At 38.5% G+C, this 18,680-nt stretch overlaps 1 protein-coding gene across 8 annotated transcripts in view; it reads right to left on the bottom strand.

Moving 5' to 3' along the window:
- The window catches only part of SRGAP1 (SLIT-ROBO Rho GTPase activating protein 1), a 308,204-nt gene that overhangs the window by 20,548 nt on the left and 268,976 nt on the right, over window positions 1-18,680 (bottom strand). For 5 of the 8 annotated variants that reach the window (XM_025283902.3, XM_025283903.3, XM_044942500.2 and 2 more), the window contains 4 exons: window positions 17,187-17,321; window positions 6,492-6,597; window positions 3,547-3,771; window positions 938-1,017 (listed from right to left, as the gene is read on the bottom strand). In XM_025283902.3, coding sequence (XP_025139687.1) covers window positions 938-1,017; window positions 3,547-3,771; window positions 6,492-6,597; window positions 17,187-17,321 — 546 coding nt within the window. Of the gene's footprint in view, window positions 1-937; window positions 1,018-3,546; window positions 3,772-3,823; window positions 5,250-6,491; window positions 6,598-13,335; window positions 14,788-14,812; window positions 16,187-17,186; window positions 17,322-18,680 lie in introns of those variants that run through there. The other 3 variants (XM_044942502.2, XM_044942504.2, XM_044942503.2) reach the window with 3 other exon arrangements.

Raw genomic sequence — 18,680 nt, 5'->3', positions numbered from 1 at the left:
ATCAGTAAGCAGAGAAATGCACATTAAAATCACAATGAGATACCATTAAACACTTGACAGTATTGGCAAAGACAATATTTGATAAACTCGAGTGTTGATGACTACATACAACTGAAAGGCTGAGACACTGTTGGTGGGAGTGGGTAGTCCTACAACCATTTTCTTATTTTTTGGCTGCTTGTTGTGATAGGTGGGATCTTAGTTCCCTGACCAGGGATTGAACCCATGCCTCCTGAAGTGGAAGCATGGGCTCTTAACCACTGGACTGCCAGGGAAGTCCCCTTACAACATTTTCAAAAATAGTTTGGCAGTATGTAGCAAGGTTGAAGACATGCTTACTCCTAGGTGTGTATATCTGAGAGAAACTCCTGTACACCTGCAGCAAGGTACATGTTCAAAATATTCATACCTGAACTGTTTTTAATGGCGAAAAACAGAAAACACCTCATGTATTCACCAAAAAAAAAAAAAAAAAAAAGGAATACTATACAGTGGTAAATAAATTATTCTAATTGCATGCAACGATGGGGATGAATTTCAGCAATATAATACTGAATAGAAAACACTGAAAGTATATATAGTATGATTCCATTTATAAAACGTTTGAGAAAACAGAATATGAAACAATAATCCATTTAAAAGCACAAACACAGAGCTTACCTTGAGGAGTATGAAGACAATGGGTTCAGGAAAGTAAAACGGTAATGATACCTTTTTCTTAAATTTGGTGGTGGTTTCACAGGTGTTCCCTGTAGTAGTATTCTTTGTAGTTTACACATATTTAGTAAATATTATTTTGTATCTACTGAATTCTTAATACAAGCAATTCTTGGTATACGTGCTGCCAAAGCGAGTACATTATAAGTAATTTTTAAAAAATGGTTATAAAAATGGCTATAAAGACTAGTTTTATAAGAGCATGGGCACGAGGGCATACCGTCTTCACTCGTGTGTGGCTCTGTACCGGCGTCCTGATCCACTTCCTCCAGCGTGCCATGCTCACTGTACGGGCTGTCGCTGAGGAGCAGAAGTAGAAATTATATGAAGCCAAAGTGAATTTCAAAACTGAACAACTGCTACTATAAGAAAACATAGAAGACTTTGGAATGGCAAAGGAGACCCTGGATAGCCTTTCAGTGGAATGCTGGAGCCTCCAGGACTGTGTAATCCTATAGGACTCTTTGTCCCTTCATCTTTGACATATTACAACTCTGTCAAGACAAAATTGACGTGTAGGAAACTGATAGTATTACAAATGATTCTTATGTGTAAAAATGAAAATTTGTTGAATTCTAGCGGAATATGATTATCACCCTCTGGATACACCAATTTTTGCAACCTCATTTCAATATCCCCTACTGCATAAAAATGGATGGCTCTTTGATTTCTGCTTTGAACTGGCTGTAGTATCTTTTTCAACTTTTCTTGACACATGTTCATTTTTATATCTGAGAGTTAGATTTTATCCTTTAACATTACCACTATTACTTCTCAAATGTATGCTGATAAATGGAATGCATTGGTTACAAATACAAACCTGACATTGTTGTAAAAGCCCATTTGTATTGCTGGCATTGGGGGATGCGGATGATTACTCTAATACTGACTTTCTGTTTAAAACAAGCGATATCTATAGACAGTACCATGTGTGGGAGAAGACATAATCAAGCACACGTTACTGACTTCAAGACTCTTTATTATGGGGATTTTACCCTGTTTGTAAAAAAGGAGCAACCACAAAAAGTCCTAGAATACAACACATTAAATAATATCCACCCGACATCCATATATTTCCTCTCTAATAAAGTGAATAAGACAGCACAACTTACTGATAGAGCCCTGCTGCTGCTAAGTCACTTCAGTCGTGTCCGACTCTGTGCAATCCCATAGACGGCAGCCCACCAGGCTCCCCCGTCCCTGGGATTCTCCAGGCAAGAACACTGGAGTGGGTTGCCATTTCCTTCTCCAATGCATGAAAGTGAAAAGTGAAAGTGAAGTCGCTTAGTCGTGTTCGACCCTCAGCGACCCCATGGACTGCAGCCTTCCAGGCTTCTCCGTCCATGGGATGTTCCAGGCAAGAGTACTGGAGTGGGATGCCATTGCCTTCTCCGATAGAGCCCTGAATATCTGTAAATACTAAACATGACTGACACTGGCCCTGAAACAAATACAACTAGGAAAATAAAATTCTGAATTCTGAAAATAAAATTCTGAAAAACTCACCAGGACTGAGTTTTATTCATTTATCTTTCCAGAGCCAAGCTGATGTCAGTACGTGCATGTAGTAAATATTTTAAAAATATGTAGCCCTGGGCTACAGTCCATGGGGTTGCAGAGAGTCAGACACAATTGAGCAACTTACACACACATAGAATCTATCATGCTTTGTTGTTAATTTAGAAAGCAGTACTTCTGGAAATGGTCAATTCTGAATTTTCTTAATGGCATAAGATCATTTGTGGTTTAAATTATACTGTGGTTTAAGTTATAAAAAAAAAGTGTACTTTCAGTTATTTAGATTTTTCAGCTACTTGTTCTACTTCTGCTTAATCCCCATTAAGGCAGTGGGAAACAAAGTATCCTGCAGAGTCCAGAATGAAGGGCTTAGGCAAATCTATTTCCAGCTGCTCCTGAATCTGAGCTGCACAGAGCTGTTTTCGAGGGAGGCTGGGAGACAACTGCTGAGTGGGAAGACTTGTGTGGACTTAGGAATCAGACAGACTTGGGCTGCCTCCAGAAACCACTAGTCATTGGCCGGGCTCCTTGGCCTCTCTTAACTTACTTGGTAGAGTGGGAATAGAAGAGATCATATGCACTGGGAAGCTGGCACACAGGAGGACCTCAACGAATTAAAACCAGTTTTACTGTATATGATTTCTTAGAAGCTGGAACTCATATATCAAATAGTGAACATAAACATTTTGGGGTTTCCTTATCTTTATTTTTTTTTCCTTATCTTTAGATTATATATTTTTACCCTTCACTGGAAGGTGACTATATTGTCTTATTAAACATTTTGTATCCCAACAATATAATAATGTAATAACTTTGTTCAAAGTGACCATGACTTGTGTAATTGATTAGGACAATATTAGTAAGAATGAAAATGAAAGTAAGAATGAAAACATTTAGTTGACAGCTGCTCCTTTAAAATGAAATTTTTGAAATACTTTCCATAGAATCAAAACTATTTAGGAATGAAAATGAAGTCTGTTAATTCAGTTATCTTTTCTTGATATAACAGTAAAAATGTATACAGCTCTCTATTTAAAAACCATTCTCTACAAAAGTCATAATGGGGTAGGTGTATCTAAAAAGATGCCGTGCTTAGGGAAAAGAGAAATGAATATGAATTTCCATAAGAAGAAGCCAGTGCCATCATGGGATTTAATATTCTAATTTATCTCAAGTGTTCCTGCTGCTGCTTTTTTTTTAATTGGAAGCACTGGCATCTTATAGTCAATTTTTTTTTTAAATTAAGTTGATATCTGTACTTGTATAATTTTTTCCAGGAGGAGAAGGAAGGACTAAAATTCTTGGACTTACCAATACTCGTCTCCAGCCATACATTTCTCATAAACAGGGCCATCCAGCTCTTTAGCATCTGGGAAAATAGTCTCATGGTGGATGATGATGGTTTTGACAATCTCATTCACATGAGCCTGGCAGGACACTTGATCCTGTATCTCTGGGACAGGCATCAATGTAGGGCCAAAACAGATGGCCAGGTTATACGGGTCCATCATGTTTTCATCACTGTACTGTGAAAGACTATGCAAGAAAGCAAGACAGGAGTTATAAAAGAACAGGGGGGAAAAAGAAAACGCTTCATAGGATACTTCCTATTCTGAAAAGGAGTTTTCTTATTAGAATAAAATATTTCATCCTACTTTAAGGTGGCTCAGCAAATTCCAAAGAAAGTAAAGCAACTTATAACCTTTCCACTAGGTAGACATGGAAAAAGGAATATAAATCCTGTTTGCTTAATTCAGTGGCATTTTTTTGAAAGTCACAAGGGAGTTTAAGATAATCTCTAACACAATGGAGACCAGGATCAAGTAAAAGAGTTTCATTTGCAAACAGTATGATCATCTTTAAAACTGTCCTCCAACTAACCAAATACATTTCAGCTTTCAGTTTTTCCCATAAATCTTGAGGGGAGTCCTCAAGAAAAACAAAAACACCTTTTCTTTGTACCCACTGAAAGAAAGCAAGCAACTCCAGGCTTTGTAATTTGCTTTTGGGCAAGATGATCAATACAAGGTGACAACTGGTGTCACAAAGGACAATTACAAGTGCAAGTGAAGGGAAAAGAATCCTCAATTCTCACATTCCATTTAAAGCTGGTAAACTACAAACTTTGGGGGAGATTTCCAGTTGTTTATTACTAATTGTAAAATTCAATTCAATGGCTGTTGGTGAGATATTTTCCACAGGGGACTGAAAATAAGAAGTTCTTTATGCTATGCCTCTAAGACATGGGCAAGGTGCTGTTCCAGGGAGAATCTAGAGAATCTATCTTTCAGTGTATAGAATGTCAACCTTGAAAGGAAATGTGAAATCCAGGTGAACAGATGACAAACGGAAGGAGAGAAAAAGAGACTCAGCTACATTTGTGAGATGTTGACAGACACAAAGAAGCTGAGATACCGTGTGACAAGATACTTTACCCGGTTTTGGAAATAAGATAGCTGAGAAAGTAGAAAATACAAAAGTATAATTCTCACAGGCAACATATGTCTTTCCTTTCTGCCATTTCTCAAACATAAAATCTTAAAACAGTTCACAAATAACAGCCAATGATCATGTTACAGATCACCTTCAACATGAATGCAGGAAGGAAAAGTGAGATTCAGAATAAGAATGATCTCATGTTCAAAAGACACACTTAAGCTCAATGGGGAGAGTCAATCTTTCTGGGTCTTTAGTTAGTGCTGGCTTGAAGAGCAAACAGCTGATATAAAATTTTTGATTTTACAATGAAAACAGAATAGCTTCTTTCTCTTTCCAAAAGTCCTGTTCCACATATCCTACTCCAGAGACTGGGCCTGGCCTCTGCATGAAGGCAGGTGCAGGAACCAGGGGACATCTCTGGGCAGAAATGCTGGAAGCAATGCCGATGTCTGGCTCATGCACAGTTGCTAGTCTGTTGAGATCCACAGTTAGATTCACACTTTGAGAGCTTTCTTGATTCATGGTCCGTTTGCTTCCCTAGTCCATTGTGGTTGATTGGTTCACAGTGGGTTTCACTTAGGCGTGTCAAGAATATTTGGTAAGGACATCATGTAGAGCCCAGCAGGAATGCGAGGTGGTCCATGTTGGGGAAGGAGAGGCATGTGCAATTAAAGGTGAAGATGGCAAACCTTCAGATTTTTACAACTACCTCGTGACTAGGTTTATTTAAAGATAAAAGTTTACGGTATCATTTAACCTAAAATAGTTTACACCCATCTCTCTTGGTACTGCTTATTTCCAGGGGTGACTTCTGTACTTGTGTCATCTGTAGATGCTTTAGCTTCGTTCTGTATGGGTCCCCTGCCAGCATTTCCCTATTGTAGGATACTTGGCTTGGGGGCTGGGGGTGTGTGGTCAGTCTGAATGGTATGATTTCAGGAAGAGTCAGCAGGGTTGTAATAAATCCCCATGGCTTTTAAGAACTTAACATTTCTGGTGAAACAGAAGAAAAAATTTTCTAATTTTAAGAAGGGAGAGCTCATGCTTGAGTAAGAAAGCATTTCCTGAAGTTTACTCCACCTTTTTTAATTAAAAATTTATTTTTTTTAATTAAAAAAAAACTGCTTAATTGAAATGTTAAAGAGCAAGGGGACTCAGAACAGGGGAAGATGTTCTTATCATGGAGCCCATGTACCTACAAGTGACACAACTGAAATCAAGTTCCCTAAATTAAGAGAGTCAAGTTTCCTTGAAAATAATGTAGTGATTTTTAAGATTTCTGTGACATTGTTTTAAAGATTGCTTTAGAAATATCATCTTTTTGACAAGGTCTCATTATACTCAATTTGCAGACAATTCTTTTTTGGATCTGTGTACAAGTCTCACCTACAATTCCCTTCCTTCCCTGACTATAACATTAAAAATCACAGAAATTTTCTGCAGTGAGCAGGTGGTTTACATCATTTTGACAAAAACATTTATGACACTGGCTTTGGATAGAAGTTGGAAAAAAGCACGTATTTCACTGAAAAGTGTTCTTTTTTAGTAATACTCGTGCATTTTTGCATTTATGGCCACAGTTTCTACATCTGGTGATGAGGTTTACTTAGGTCACTGTGTGACCTTATAAGGTAGGTCACACATGACTTTGATCTGCTTAGGAAAACTGCACCTTCAGTCTCTATTCAATAATCTTCTCTTCGACTCCACTAATAAAAGGAACCCAATGTACATTTTACAGAATCCAAGAACAAAGAATTCAGAGCAGTACACAGGGAATTAAAATGAGCATTTTGGCAAAGAATTGTGGTACTTACTGATTGAGGAAGGCAAAGAGGTACCTCATCACTATAAGGACCGACCTGGGCAAGGTCAGGAGCAGTTTGCGGATGTGAAGCGCCCTCTCATAGAGATTATCTATTCCTACAGACAGAAGAGGACATGGTTAGGATCCTTTTACCAGCCACATTTAAAGCAGAACATTGTAGCACCCAAATTCAGTACATGTCTGAACATAAGCAACACTTTGCCCTTAGGTGAGATGTAGTCGTAACCAATAAAGCAAATCAGTGAGTGATCTGCTTGGGTGTACTCGAGGACCTCTCTTCTGACTCATCACTGTTTTCTCTGATTTCCATAGGCTTGGCTTTGAGCAGCTTAGAGTCTTCTAAATTTAAAAATCGTTTTCAGTTGTTGCTGTTTCCACATTTTGCATCTGATATGGTTTAAACTCGTTTTTGCTGCACATTAACTAAGGTAACTTTTTGGGATAGGATACCTCTCCCTTTGCATGACTCATTAATTCTTCATATATGTATTTGTTAATTACTGTGACTCAAGAGTCTCAGTAGGATCAAAGGACTCAATAATCAAGTCATCAACATTTCTACCTAACTCAGTCTCAAGAGTCCCAGAGCAATTGGTTTGTCTTTCATGACAACTTCACGGGACACTTGGAAAACCCACACTATACAGAGAGGGAAGATGGAATACCTAGAGATGATTTGCAAGGCACTGAGAGTTTGGTGTGGTGAATTTTGCATCTATAAATGCAAAAGGAACCATGTTTAATATAGTATTGATCTTTAATGTTTGTCAAATTCCATAGGGGGCCTGTCATCTTTAGGCTAGTTTACTTCCAAGAGGCTTCATCTTAATTCAAAATCCTCTTGCTTCTAATTTCTGAGTTCTAAACTCAATTCCCTACTCCTTAAGAGTAGATTCAAATTTTTATTTAAAAAGAATTGGAATAGGTATTTACATATTAATTTCACAGCAGCATTATGCATAACAGCCAATAGGTAGAAACGTCCATTGATAGATGGGTGGATAAACAAAATGTGGTATATATTCATAATGAAATATTATTCAGCCTTATAAAGGAAGGGAATTCTAATACATGCTACAACAAGGATGAACCTTGAAGGCCCTATGCTAAGTGAAATAAGTCAGACACAAAAAGCCATACACTAATGTTGTATAATTCCACTTATATGAGGTATTTAGAGTAGTCCATTTCACAGAGACAGGAAGTAGAGTGGTGATTGTCAGAGCTGGAGGGAGGGGAATAGGGAGTTACTGTTTAATAGGCAGAGTTTCAGTACAGCATGAAAAAAAGAGTTCTGGAGACAAATGGTGGTAATAGCTGCAAAACAATGTGAATGAACTTAACGCCATTGAATTGTACATTAAAAAAAGATTAAAATGGTCAATTTTATGTCTATTTTACTGCAATTAAAAAAAAAAAGGATGGGGGAGGGGGTGACCCGTGAGATGCCAAATAAAGATTTTAGGGGAGAAAAGCAACGGGAATATAAAAAAGTGACACCAAGAAGACCAGATAAAATTATGTGAGGTTGGCACTCCCTGCAGCTACAGTGAACATACACCAAAGCAAAACAGAAAGGCTGGCACTCCTGGAATAGAGCAAACGGATGTGTCCCAAAGGCCAGACCATGATATTACCTGGTTGGCAGCATGCATCCTACAAGAGTCTTGCTCTGGTACAAATGACTCATTTACTCTCCAGAGTCCAGTTAGCATGTCAAAATTTATGTTTGCTATGGACACTCTAATTACTGTGCATTTCTAGCTGGCTCTGAGTGTGGCAATTCATAATCTTTCAGAATTTTATACTGCATGAAAAGACGAGTGTGTGTATGTGCTCAGTCATGTCCAACTCTTCGTGAACCCTATGGACTGTAGTCTGCCAGGCTCCTCTGTCCATGGAATTTTCCAGGCAAGAATATTGGAGCAAGTTGCCATTTCCTATGTCAGATCATCTTCCCGACCCAGGGAACAAACCTGGGTCTCTCATGTCCTGCATTGGCAGGTGGGTTTCTTTCTCAGTGTACCACTTGGTAGCCAGGAGGAGATTGTTAGATAGCATCACTGACTCAATGGACATGAATTTGAGCAAACTCCAAGATAGTGGGGGCCAGAGGAGCCTGGCGTGCTGAAGTCCATGGGGTCACAAAGAATCAGACATGACTCAGCAAGTGAACAACCACAACATAAAAAGATCTTTTCCTCAGACAAGTTGTCAGTGAGGAACATCGTATTTCACCTGGATTTCTTTTCTGCTGGGATTCTTTTTCATCAGCATCTCATGTAATTAGGTAAAAGTGGGATTTGCCCAATCTCAGTCATATGCTCAGAGCTCCCTTGGCTAATTTATGTTCCTTCCCTAGCACTGCAAGATTCCCATGTCAGCATACCAACTTCACAGCATGGTTTGACAGCTCCATGTAAAAGTGTGTCAAAAATTCACCACCAAACAGAAGTGAATTCAGAAGATGGCCAAAAGTTCAAATGGCCATTCCTCTGAAAAAATCAGCTCTTCTGCGGCACTGTTTGTAAAGGTGTTTGTCAGAAAACAAATAAGAAAACATAAGATGCAGATTTATCCTTAAGGAGGAAGAAAGGGAAGGAAATTCCTTGGTGGTCACATGCAGAAATGGCTTATGTAAGAGCAGGCAAATATTTCTGAACTCCATAGCCCAACAAGCAATAATCAAGGGGAATTTAAAGGCGCTGGTAGTAAAGAACCTGCCTGCCAATGCAGGAGACTTAAGAGATGAGGGTTTGATCCCTCATCTGAGGGTTGGGCAGATCCCCTAGAGGAGGAAATGGCAACCCACTCCAGTATTCTTGCCTAGAGAATCCCATGTACAGAGGAGCCTGGAGGGCTACAGTCCATGGGGTCACAAAGAGTTGGACACGACTGAAGCAACTTATCATAGCATGCAGGATATTTTTAGGTTCAGTGTTAGGTTTTAATAATGTCAAAGTATCCATCAGTTGTATGTGTAATAGTATATGTGTGTGAATGAAAAGGAAAAAGGAGACCTTTTAATATATTGAATAAATCTTAGCCCTGAAATGATTTACCAGCTGTTCTTCTAGGTAAGAAATGAACTGCTTATAAATCTTTCTAATTAACCATTAATAGATCTACAATATATTTAGGTAAATACACAGAGATACGAAGTAGATTAGTGGTTGTCTAGGGCTGAGGGTGATGGTGGTTTGAGTGTTTGCTAACTGGGGTTTCTTTCTGGAGTTCTATGAATTAAGCCATTGAGTTCTTTCCTAGTTAACAAGCAACATTATAGATATAAATATATAAATAATGTCTCTCCTTCTGCTGAATTATCAAATAGAAATTAGTAAAGAAACTAAATCTTAGCCTAAGGAGCTTTATCTGTTTCAATACTAAGCCTACTAATCATTTTTGCAGAGAAAAGGAATCTTTGAGAAAATCATTGTAAGGCAGCAAACAGAAATTTTGAGCTCAGAGAGAAAACTACTGTGTATGGCAATAAAGCTGAACAATTTTTAGCAACAAAAACATACATTGGAACACCAGGAAAAGAGTTCAAAAGGTTTTTCCATAAAACCATCAGATATAGGAAACAGATTTATGTACCAAGAAGCTCATCATGGTATTTTTGTATAACTGCAAAATCACTTTTGGAAACAATCTAATTTTCTAAAACTAGGGAATTTGTTAAACAGAATAAAAAACATTATATGGACACTAAAAACTATATTTTGAAAAATAACTTAGTAATGTGAGAAAGTGTTAATAACATTAAATTTTAAAAAGTTTATAAAGAGAAAATAGGGTATGATAATCTTTAATAACAGATTTATTGAGATATAATTCATGTATTTTAAGTATACAATTTGATGGTTTTTAGTACATTTGGGATTGAGCAACCATGACTTCAGTCCATTATAGAACATTTTCATCACGTCTAAAAGAAATCTTATATCCACTAGCAGTCATTTGGCATGATGCAGCTTTTTTTTTTTTAAATCAAAAGTATGTAGTTATGGTATAGCCACATAATGGAATATTATTTGGCAATTTAAAACAAGTACTGACATATGCTACAACACAGATAAACCTTGAAAACATGCTAAATGAATTAAGCCCATCACAAAAGACCATATATTGTATAATTTCATTTATATGAAATAGGCAGAATAGGTAAATACACAGAGATACAAAGTAGATTAGTGGTTGTCTAGGGCTGAGGCTGATGGTGGTTATGAGTGTTTGCTAACTGGGATTTCTTTTTGGAGTCATGAAAATGTTCTGAAATTGATTTTGGTGATTTTCCTAATCCTGTGAATATACTAAAAACCACTGATTTGTACATGTTAACGGATAAATTGATGGTATGAGAATTGTCTCTCAATAAGCTGCTTTAAAAATACATAGGAAAATGTGCTATTTGCAGAGACGTGAATGGACCTAAAAACTGTCATACAAAATGAAGAAAGAGAAAAACAAATACTGTATATTAATGCATATATGTAGAATCTATAAAAATGGTACTGGTGAACCTATCTGCAGAGCAGAAATAGAGACACAGATGTAGAGAACAAAAGTATGGATGCCACGGGGGGAAGAGGGGATGAGACGGATTGGGAGATTAGGACTGACATACGTACACTGCTAGGTATAAAAGAGAACTGATGAGAACTACTGCACAGCACAGGGAACTCTACCCAATACCCTTTGGTGGCCTAAATGGGAAGAGAGTCCAAAAAAAGAGCGGATGCATGTATATGTATGGCTGATTTGCTTTGTTGTACAGCAGAAACCACCACCACGCTGTAAAGCAGCTATGCGTGCATGTGCACTCAGTCGGCTCTGACTCTTTGCAACTCTTTTGGATTGCAGCCCGCCAGGCTCCTCTGTCCATGGGACTCTCCAGGCAAGAATACTGGAGTGGGTTGCCATTTCTTCCTCCAGGGGATCTTCCCAACCCAGGGATTGAACTCATGTGGCCTGTATCTCCTGCACTTCAGGCAGATTCTTTACCACTGAGCTATTTTGGGAAAGCCTCAAAGCAACTATATTCCAATTAAAAAAATTTTAAGAAATACATAGGTGTATATATATGATCTATCTGGGAAAATATTAAAAAAGTTAATATTATCTTTGTGCATAAGAATTCTAGATGTGTTTTACTTATTTTCTAATTTTTCTATAGTAATCACATGTTAGTTGCATATTAAGCAATTATTTTTAAAAAGCAGTGATTGTCTATTGGATGATTTTAAGGAATTTTTTTTTTTAAGGTATGAAAATGGTTTTGTGGCTATGTTGTATAAAAAAAGAAGCATCATCTCCCAGAGATACACACACCCAGATGAAACGATCTGATGTCAGAGGGATGATACAAAAGCAATGTATGTGGGACAAATCTGGCTAACACATGGAAACTGTTAAAGCAAGGCAATTATATTATTTATATGTAAATATATCTTTATGTATCCTCTTGTAGACATCAGATATTTCCTACAATAAATAAGTAAAAAAGAAGGTAGGTTACAAATGGGACAGTATAGTTCCACTTTGGCTTTTTAAAAACTGCGTGTGCATATGACTATACACAGGGATCAGAATGTGTACACACACACCACCGATTCTCTTTGGGTAGTGGCATTATGGGAGAAGTATTCTATGTGCTTTTTAAATATTATGTTTTCTATAATGACTAAATGTTGCTTTTGTTGTTGTTGTTCAGTTGCTAAGTCATGTCTGACTCTTTGTGACCCCATGGACCGCAGCACACCAGGCTTCCCTGTCCTTCACTATCTTCTGGAGGTTGCTCAAACTCATGTCCATTGAGGCGATGATGCCATCTAATCGTCTTATCCTCTGTTGCCCCATAGGTTAAAAAAACCCAAAACACCCTCCTAAAAAAAGATGTTTCCTTTTGTAAAACCAGTCCCCTAAATAACAGCACATAACAAAGTACAAACGCTTCTTCTGGGCACACAGCCCCGAAGCAGCCAGGAAAGACCATGAATTGCTTGAGCTGCTGTACTGGAGCAAGTCACTTGGATCTGTGCCCTGGGGAGCCTCAGAGCCATAGTACACGGACATTCCAGAAGCTGCCCAGACTGTGTGGGTATGATCTGGAGCAGTCACAAAACCATTCACAAAGTGGATGGTTGTTTAAAAAAAAAACAAACAAAAAAACCCTTGGGTGAGAAATGGAGATGCTATCAAGTTTATTTCAAATTTAGATCGCCTTTGATGTCTTTATCCAGATAATTTTAAAAAAGAAACTTGTAGTGAATTGGGGATGAACAGCGCACATTGGGGAAAAAAAAGAGAATGCTAAGACAAATTTTCTTTTACTACATTTGCAAGCTTCCAGAGAATATGGTATTTAGAGGCATATGAATAGCACAATAACTCACCCCCCTACCCACAATCTTTCCAGAAACAATTCAAAAACAGGTAAGCAAAAGGTAGCAGGTGTTCCAGAGACTTATCTAAACTCTTAGAAAAGATGAAAAGGGAAAAACTCTTAGAATAAAAGATGAAAAGGGAAGTTTTTCTATACAAATATCACATGAAATTACTTTAATAGAGAAAATCAAATCCAATGAAGGCGATACTAGGAGATGACATGGACAACAGCAATCTATCTCCATGAGACCTCTCTCCACTAACATTCCTAAGTCTTTTGCTTCTATCACAAACTTAAACTGAATTTATTTGTAAATAAATATATATTTTAAACCTCCTGAATGCAAAAGTCAAGTCTTTGAATCCTGAGAAAGTTTTGCAACACTGTAGGCAATAATCATCAAAAGTCTGTAATATTAATGGAAGGATATAATAATGAATGACATACCATGTTCAAATAATTTATTGAAAATCCAGGAAAAATACAGGTATATCAGTCATGGTCACATTGGTAGGATAAAATGCTTGCCTAAAGATAAATCAATAACAACCAGGAATCCCCTTTTAAATAGATTAGATGTTGGAAGAAAAGGGGTTGCTATACATGGTGCCATTAAGTGTTTTCGAAAAACATTCCATTCTGCAAAATTATGCACTAAAAACAACAGGACTTATGGGCAAACCACTGCACAACATCTAAGAATCTGTAACTAGAGAACTAACAAAAACATTAACAACAAACTTAAATTACTGGCATAGTTAAATCTACTGGTGTGTGCACCTAGCAACCGTAGCAGCCTTAGTTGCCAGGGGGTCCCACTTCTTTGAGATGTTGGTCCTGTGGGTATTCATTGCCAATAGAGACTATTTTCATACTAATTAGCCCAAGGATTATTAATCCATTTTTCATTAATTCATTGTTTAAATACAGGGGGAAATGTCTTTGCAGCTTCTTTATGTGCCCCTGTAGCATTTCATGTAAGGCATTCTTTGCCATAAAAGATATTTCTGTATAGTTTCCATTTTTTTCCTTTATGATCTCCTGCTTTTGCTTCACATCTACTTGTAAGAAAGCTTGTCTTTGATTGTAACACATTTACTGTGCTGGGAAAAATCATGCCGGAACCAACACCATGTCTGGGTTAAACTAACATCATTTCTAAATGCTTGTGAAATAATTATAGCAAAGAAATACATATTTTGAACAGGTAAGACTGGTAAATGGCTAACCCAGGTATGGGCATATGTGACCTGAGTTTGCAGGAGTAACTGTGGCAGTTGTAATGATGATAACATATACTGCAATATGTGTTGCGAGCAACGTATACTGAGGCTCGTTGTGTGCCAGGCATGATGCTGCAAACACTTAGTATGGACTGTCTCCTTTTGCTTCACACAGACTCTATGAAGTAGATAAAGAAATATATATTTAAAAAGATTAAATATTGATCTCTGTCCAAGGTTACAAAGCTGCTAAGTGGTGAAGCTAGGATTTGAATCTAGATCTTTCTGCCTCCAAGGCTTCGGCTTTTAATAATCATAATGAAATAGTATTTCTCATTCAATATAAGTGTGATGTGAATCTGCAATAGTAACTGACAATGGAGCCCAGTAGTCTTTACCCAGCTGGTATGTGTAAACATAAGTGTGGACGATCTATGTATGTGGAAAACCACTGAACATTAGACAGTGCTTATAATTTTTTGCAGATATAAACTTTCTGGCTAGGCTGGTGAGGAAAATCTTTGCACATGACCAAAGGGGAATTCCAGAAGTGTGACAGCTTCTTCTCAGTTCTTTCCAGCTGGGTCAGAAGCTGCTGTGATGACTCAAGCTGCGCGAGGGCCATGGAATGGACACACAGGCGCACTTCTGAATTCCACACAAGCATCAGACTGTACAGGGTGGGGGTGGAGGTAATTATGATCGGGGAATTCCTACTCAGTGAGATCTAGGACTTTAGGCATGGTTGCCAATAAAATGATTTTGGGGGAGGGGGCCTCCCTGGGGGTCTAGTGGTTAAGAATCTGCTTTCCAATGCAGGGGACACCGGTTAGACAGCTGGTCAGGGACTTGAGATCTCAAATGCCTCGGAGCAAGAAAGTCAACACTCCATAACTAAAGAGTCCGCGTGCCACGACCACAGGGCCCATGTGCTCTGTGTACCATAACTAGAGAACCCGTGCACCGCAACTAGAGGGAGAGAGCCATGCTTTGCAATGAAGAGCCTGCACACTACAATAAAAGATACCATAAGCCACAACTAAGACCTGATACAGTCAAAAATATAGACAGATATTTAAAAGTGATTTTGGTGGAATGTTGACTCCTAATTTAAATTCTATTTAACTATGCATTATGCACTCATCATATGTCTGGCATTAACTATGCCAAGTGTTTGGGCTACAGAACATAATAGTCCATCACGACCTCACAGGCCCATGGAGCTAAATGTAGGCATTGCCTTGAACAGATTCCATGCCAGGCACTCTTCTTGGCATTTCATATGTATCAACTCATTTCATTCTCACAACCCTATGATATATAGACTGATGTTCTCCTGATTTTATAGATGATGAAACTGAGGTACAGAGAGGTTAAAAAATGTGCTGGTGAGCAATGTGGACCTAGGATATGGACCTAGGCTGTTGGAGTCTAGAACCTCTGTTCTTGGCCTCTTCTTACTAGCCTTCTTCCTCTTACTAGCTCTTCCTCTTCTTACTAGCCTCTTCTCTAGTAGAGGGAGACAGAGTGGTTAAAAAATTGTAATGTGGAGCTTTAAGAAAAATTACAGACATGGGTACACAATGGAACATTAGTAGAGGAGAAAGTGACTAATGCTGTCTCAGGTGCGAGGGTGGATGGCAGTTTGGGAGGAGTGCCAGTTCAGCACATCCTTCCCTGTGGATGTCAAATGGTCATGAGGGACAGCAGATATAGCAGCACCAGCAAAGGCACGGAGGTGGGAAATGGTCCAGCATGTCTGCAGGTTGCTATCATTGAAACAAAGTCAACCGAGCAGGTGGTAGGAGATGAGTGCACAAAAGGAGAGAGATCAGATGCAGGAAGAAATTTATACTATGAACAGGCCATACCAAGGAGTCTGTTTTCAGGTGGAAAATAATGAAATAGATTTTAATTGGGTGGGGAGAGGTGGGAGGTGGTGACGGTAATATAAAACTCAATTTGCCCTTCTGAACCTAGGCTTTTGACTCCAACAGCTTAGGTCCAAATCCTAGGTCCACCTTGCTCACCAGAAAGTTTCTTAACCTCTCTGCACCTCAGTTTCATCACCTAGAAAATCAGGAGAACATCAATCCATCAATCATAGGGCTGTGAGAATGAAATGAGTTCATACATGTAAAGTGCCAGGAGGAGTGCCTGGCATGAAGCATGTTAAGGAAAGAGGGCAAAACATAGGAGTAGGATCTCCCAGTGAGAAACCAAAGCACTGGTGATGGGAAAGGGGAAGGGAGGGTGAGTGGAAAGATTTTCTGAGGTCACTCGGACTTGTTGATCCAGGTGGGTAGTGGGGAAGATGGGGAAGGAGGTTTGTTCATTCGAGTAAGGCTTGATTCTCACAAAAGCCCTCACTGTGTAATTTCAGTTAGTTCAACAGCCTTGCCCGGGAACGTGGACTTAAAGGGACACTGAGTTTATAGACATATGGGATGTGGCTCATTCCCAGTATTATTATTTTCACCTTCTTTCCTATAGTGTCAAGAGCCCCCCACCCCCTGAAGAAAAAGCAATGGTTTGCTCTGTTGATTATGGGTTTCATAATACATCATACATGCTCCCAGAGCCACTCTGCCTATTAGCTGGGGATGCCCACTGACAGATAATTACCACCTACTGTTCCTGTACTGTAATAATGATCATTTATCTCCTTTCACCTTTTTTTCCAAGTAACAAAGATGGTGGAAAAGACCAAGAGCCAAAAGCCAAAAAACAGTTAGCATTTCCATGCTTACAGCCTCCTCCTTGCCTTCAGTGAACTGGCATCTGTTTCTCTGCTCTGTCCCAGCTACTAAGTGGGAAGCTCTGGGGCTCTATGGAACCTGGGTAGTGTTCAGGAGCAGAGCCCACTCAGCGAGGGGCGAGGCCACAGCTGGGTGGATGAGTCATGCTGGATCTAAGACAAGTGGTCTCAGAAATTTGGTGGTGATGGGGTAATGGTTGGGGAGGAAGATACAGGGCTGCTGCCTTTTCCAGGAAATTGGTTAGTCAAATAATTCTGGTGGGGAAAGGATTGAGGGAAAAAAACAAACAAACAATAACACAGCCCACTTACTGACACAAGAAATCAGATCATTAAATCTTTCCTTAGGAAAGAGGGGGTTTTCCAGCCCACGGAAGTAGAGCTTTAGAACGCCAGCAACTGAGTTAATATCACGGTTACTCTGGTCATCAGCCAAAGGGTTTTCACCTAAAAAAAAACCCAACAAATTAGTTACATGCACATTGCTTCTCTTTTTATTTCTGAACAAAAATATGTTTCTATACTCACACACATTTCTATATATACACGTATCTTTTAATTACATACTACTAAAAGATTACATGCTACTAAAATTAAAATAATTGGTTTAGATATTCTACCCCATGATTAACCTAAAAATAGTTGGCCAAAATAAAGCTTTTTTTATATCATATGCTACCAAATAATCCCTTACAAATTACCTAAAAACTTAAAATAAAATATTGTGGGATTTATAATTGGACCGAACTTTTTTTTTTTTAAAGCTAAAATCTGTAATCTTAGTTTGACATGAATTCAAATACTACATTCTGTGTCTTGTATCCTACTGGGGAAAAAGAAACAACATAGGTCTGTCTGGCTATGCTGTATGGATCAGGAAAATTTATCAGAAATATTATAGGACTCAACTAATTGTGAATACCTACCATTAAATACCATTAAATAAGTGTTTCTCAAAGTGAATGGTGGTGTTCATAGCACATTTGAAAGTTGACTTCAGCAGTAGATTTTGAAATCAGACAGGAATTTGAAAACGTACCCTTAACAGTACCAAAGAATGTGCATAAAAAGTGGGAAATTTATATATCACAAACATTACATTATTCTTTATGGTGGGTGCTTTTAAAATATTAGGTAACTGACCTGACTAGTCCACATTCCTGAGAACTAAACTGAAATAAAATTCTTAAGAAATTCAACATAATGTGCAGCCTTAAATCAAACTCCGTTTTTTATTCATAGGTCTGCTCTCCTAAAGTTCACAAAAATTGTACACTGCATTTTAACTTTTCTGTGCCTCTTGGGGCAGTTTATTTTCAGGGACTTGTGGTTCCTTTTTCTCTGCTTCTAGGGCAGGAAATCACTGAACATGAATTCACCAAAACAATTTTTTTTTGCCCACCGTGAGAAAGCCTCACCCAAAGAGATCACAAACAAACAACAAATACCAGGGGAATGTCCAAGGAAAAGTAAGAAAACCATTTCTGCCTACAACGGTTGGCACAGGAACCTGATGCCTTACTATATTTCAGTTTATCTTGAATATGGTCCACGTAAGAGACTTGGACACTTAGCTCTTGAGGGGAGACTCCTCTGCTCTATACATCATATCACTCAGAGGATTTGGAAGAGGAAAAACAATCTGGCTCCAAGTTGACCTCTTCAACCACGGTTTCAAACTTGGCTTTGTACCAAGTCTGAGGCAGGACAAATGGGACCAAGAGAGGTGGCCCTGTTTCCAAGCCATGATGTCCCTCCCTCTGCATCCTTGGCTTGACTTTCAGGCAAGGGTAGGAAGGTGCAGAT

Source organism: Bubalus bubalis, chromosome 4 (genome assembly GCF_019923935.1).
Source record: "Bubalus bubalis isolate 160015118507 breed Murrah chromosome 4, NDDB_SH_1, whole genome shotgun sequence".
Classification (NCBI taxonomy): Eukaryota; Metazoa; Chordata; class Mammalia; order Artiodactyla; family Bovidae; genus Bubalus; species Bubalus bubalis.
This window is presented reverse-complemented; position numbering and strand designations above follow the sequence as displayed.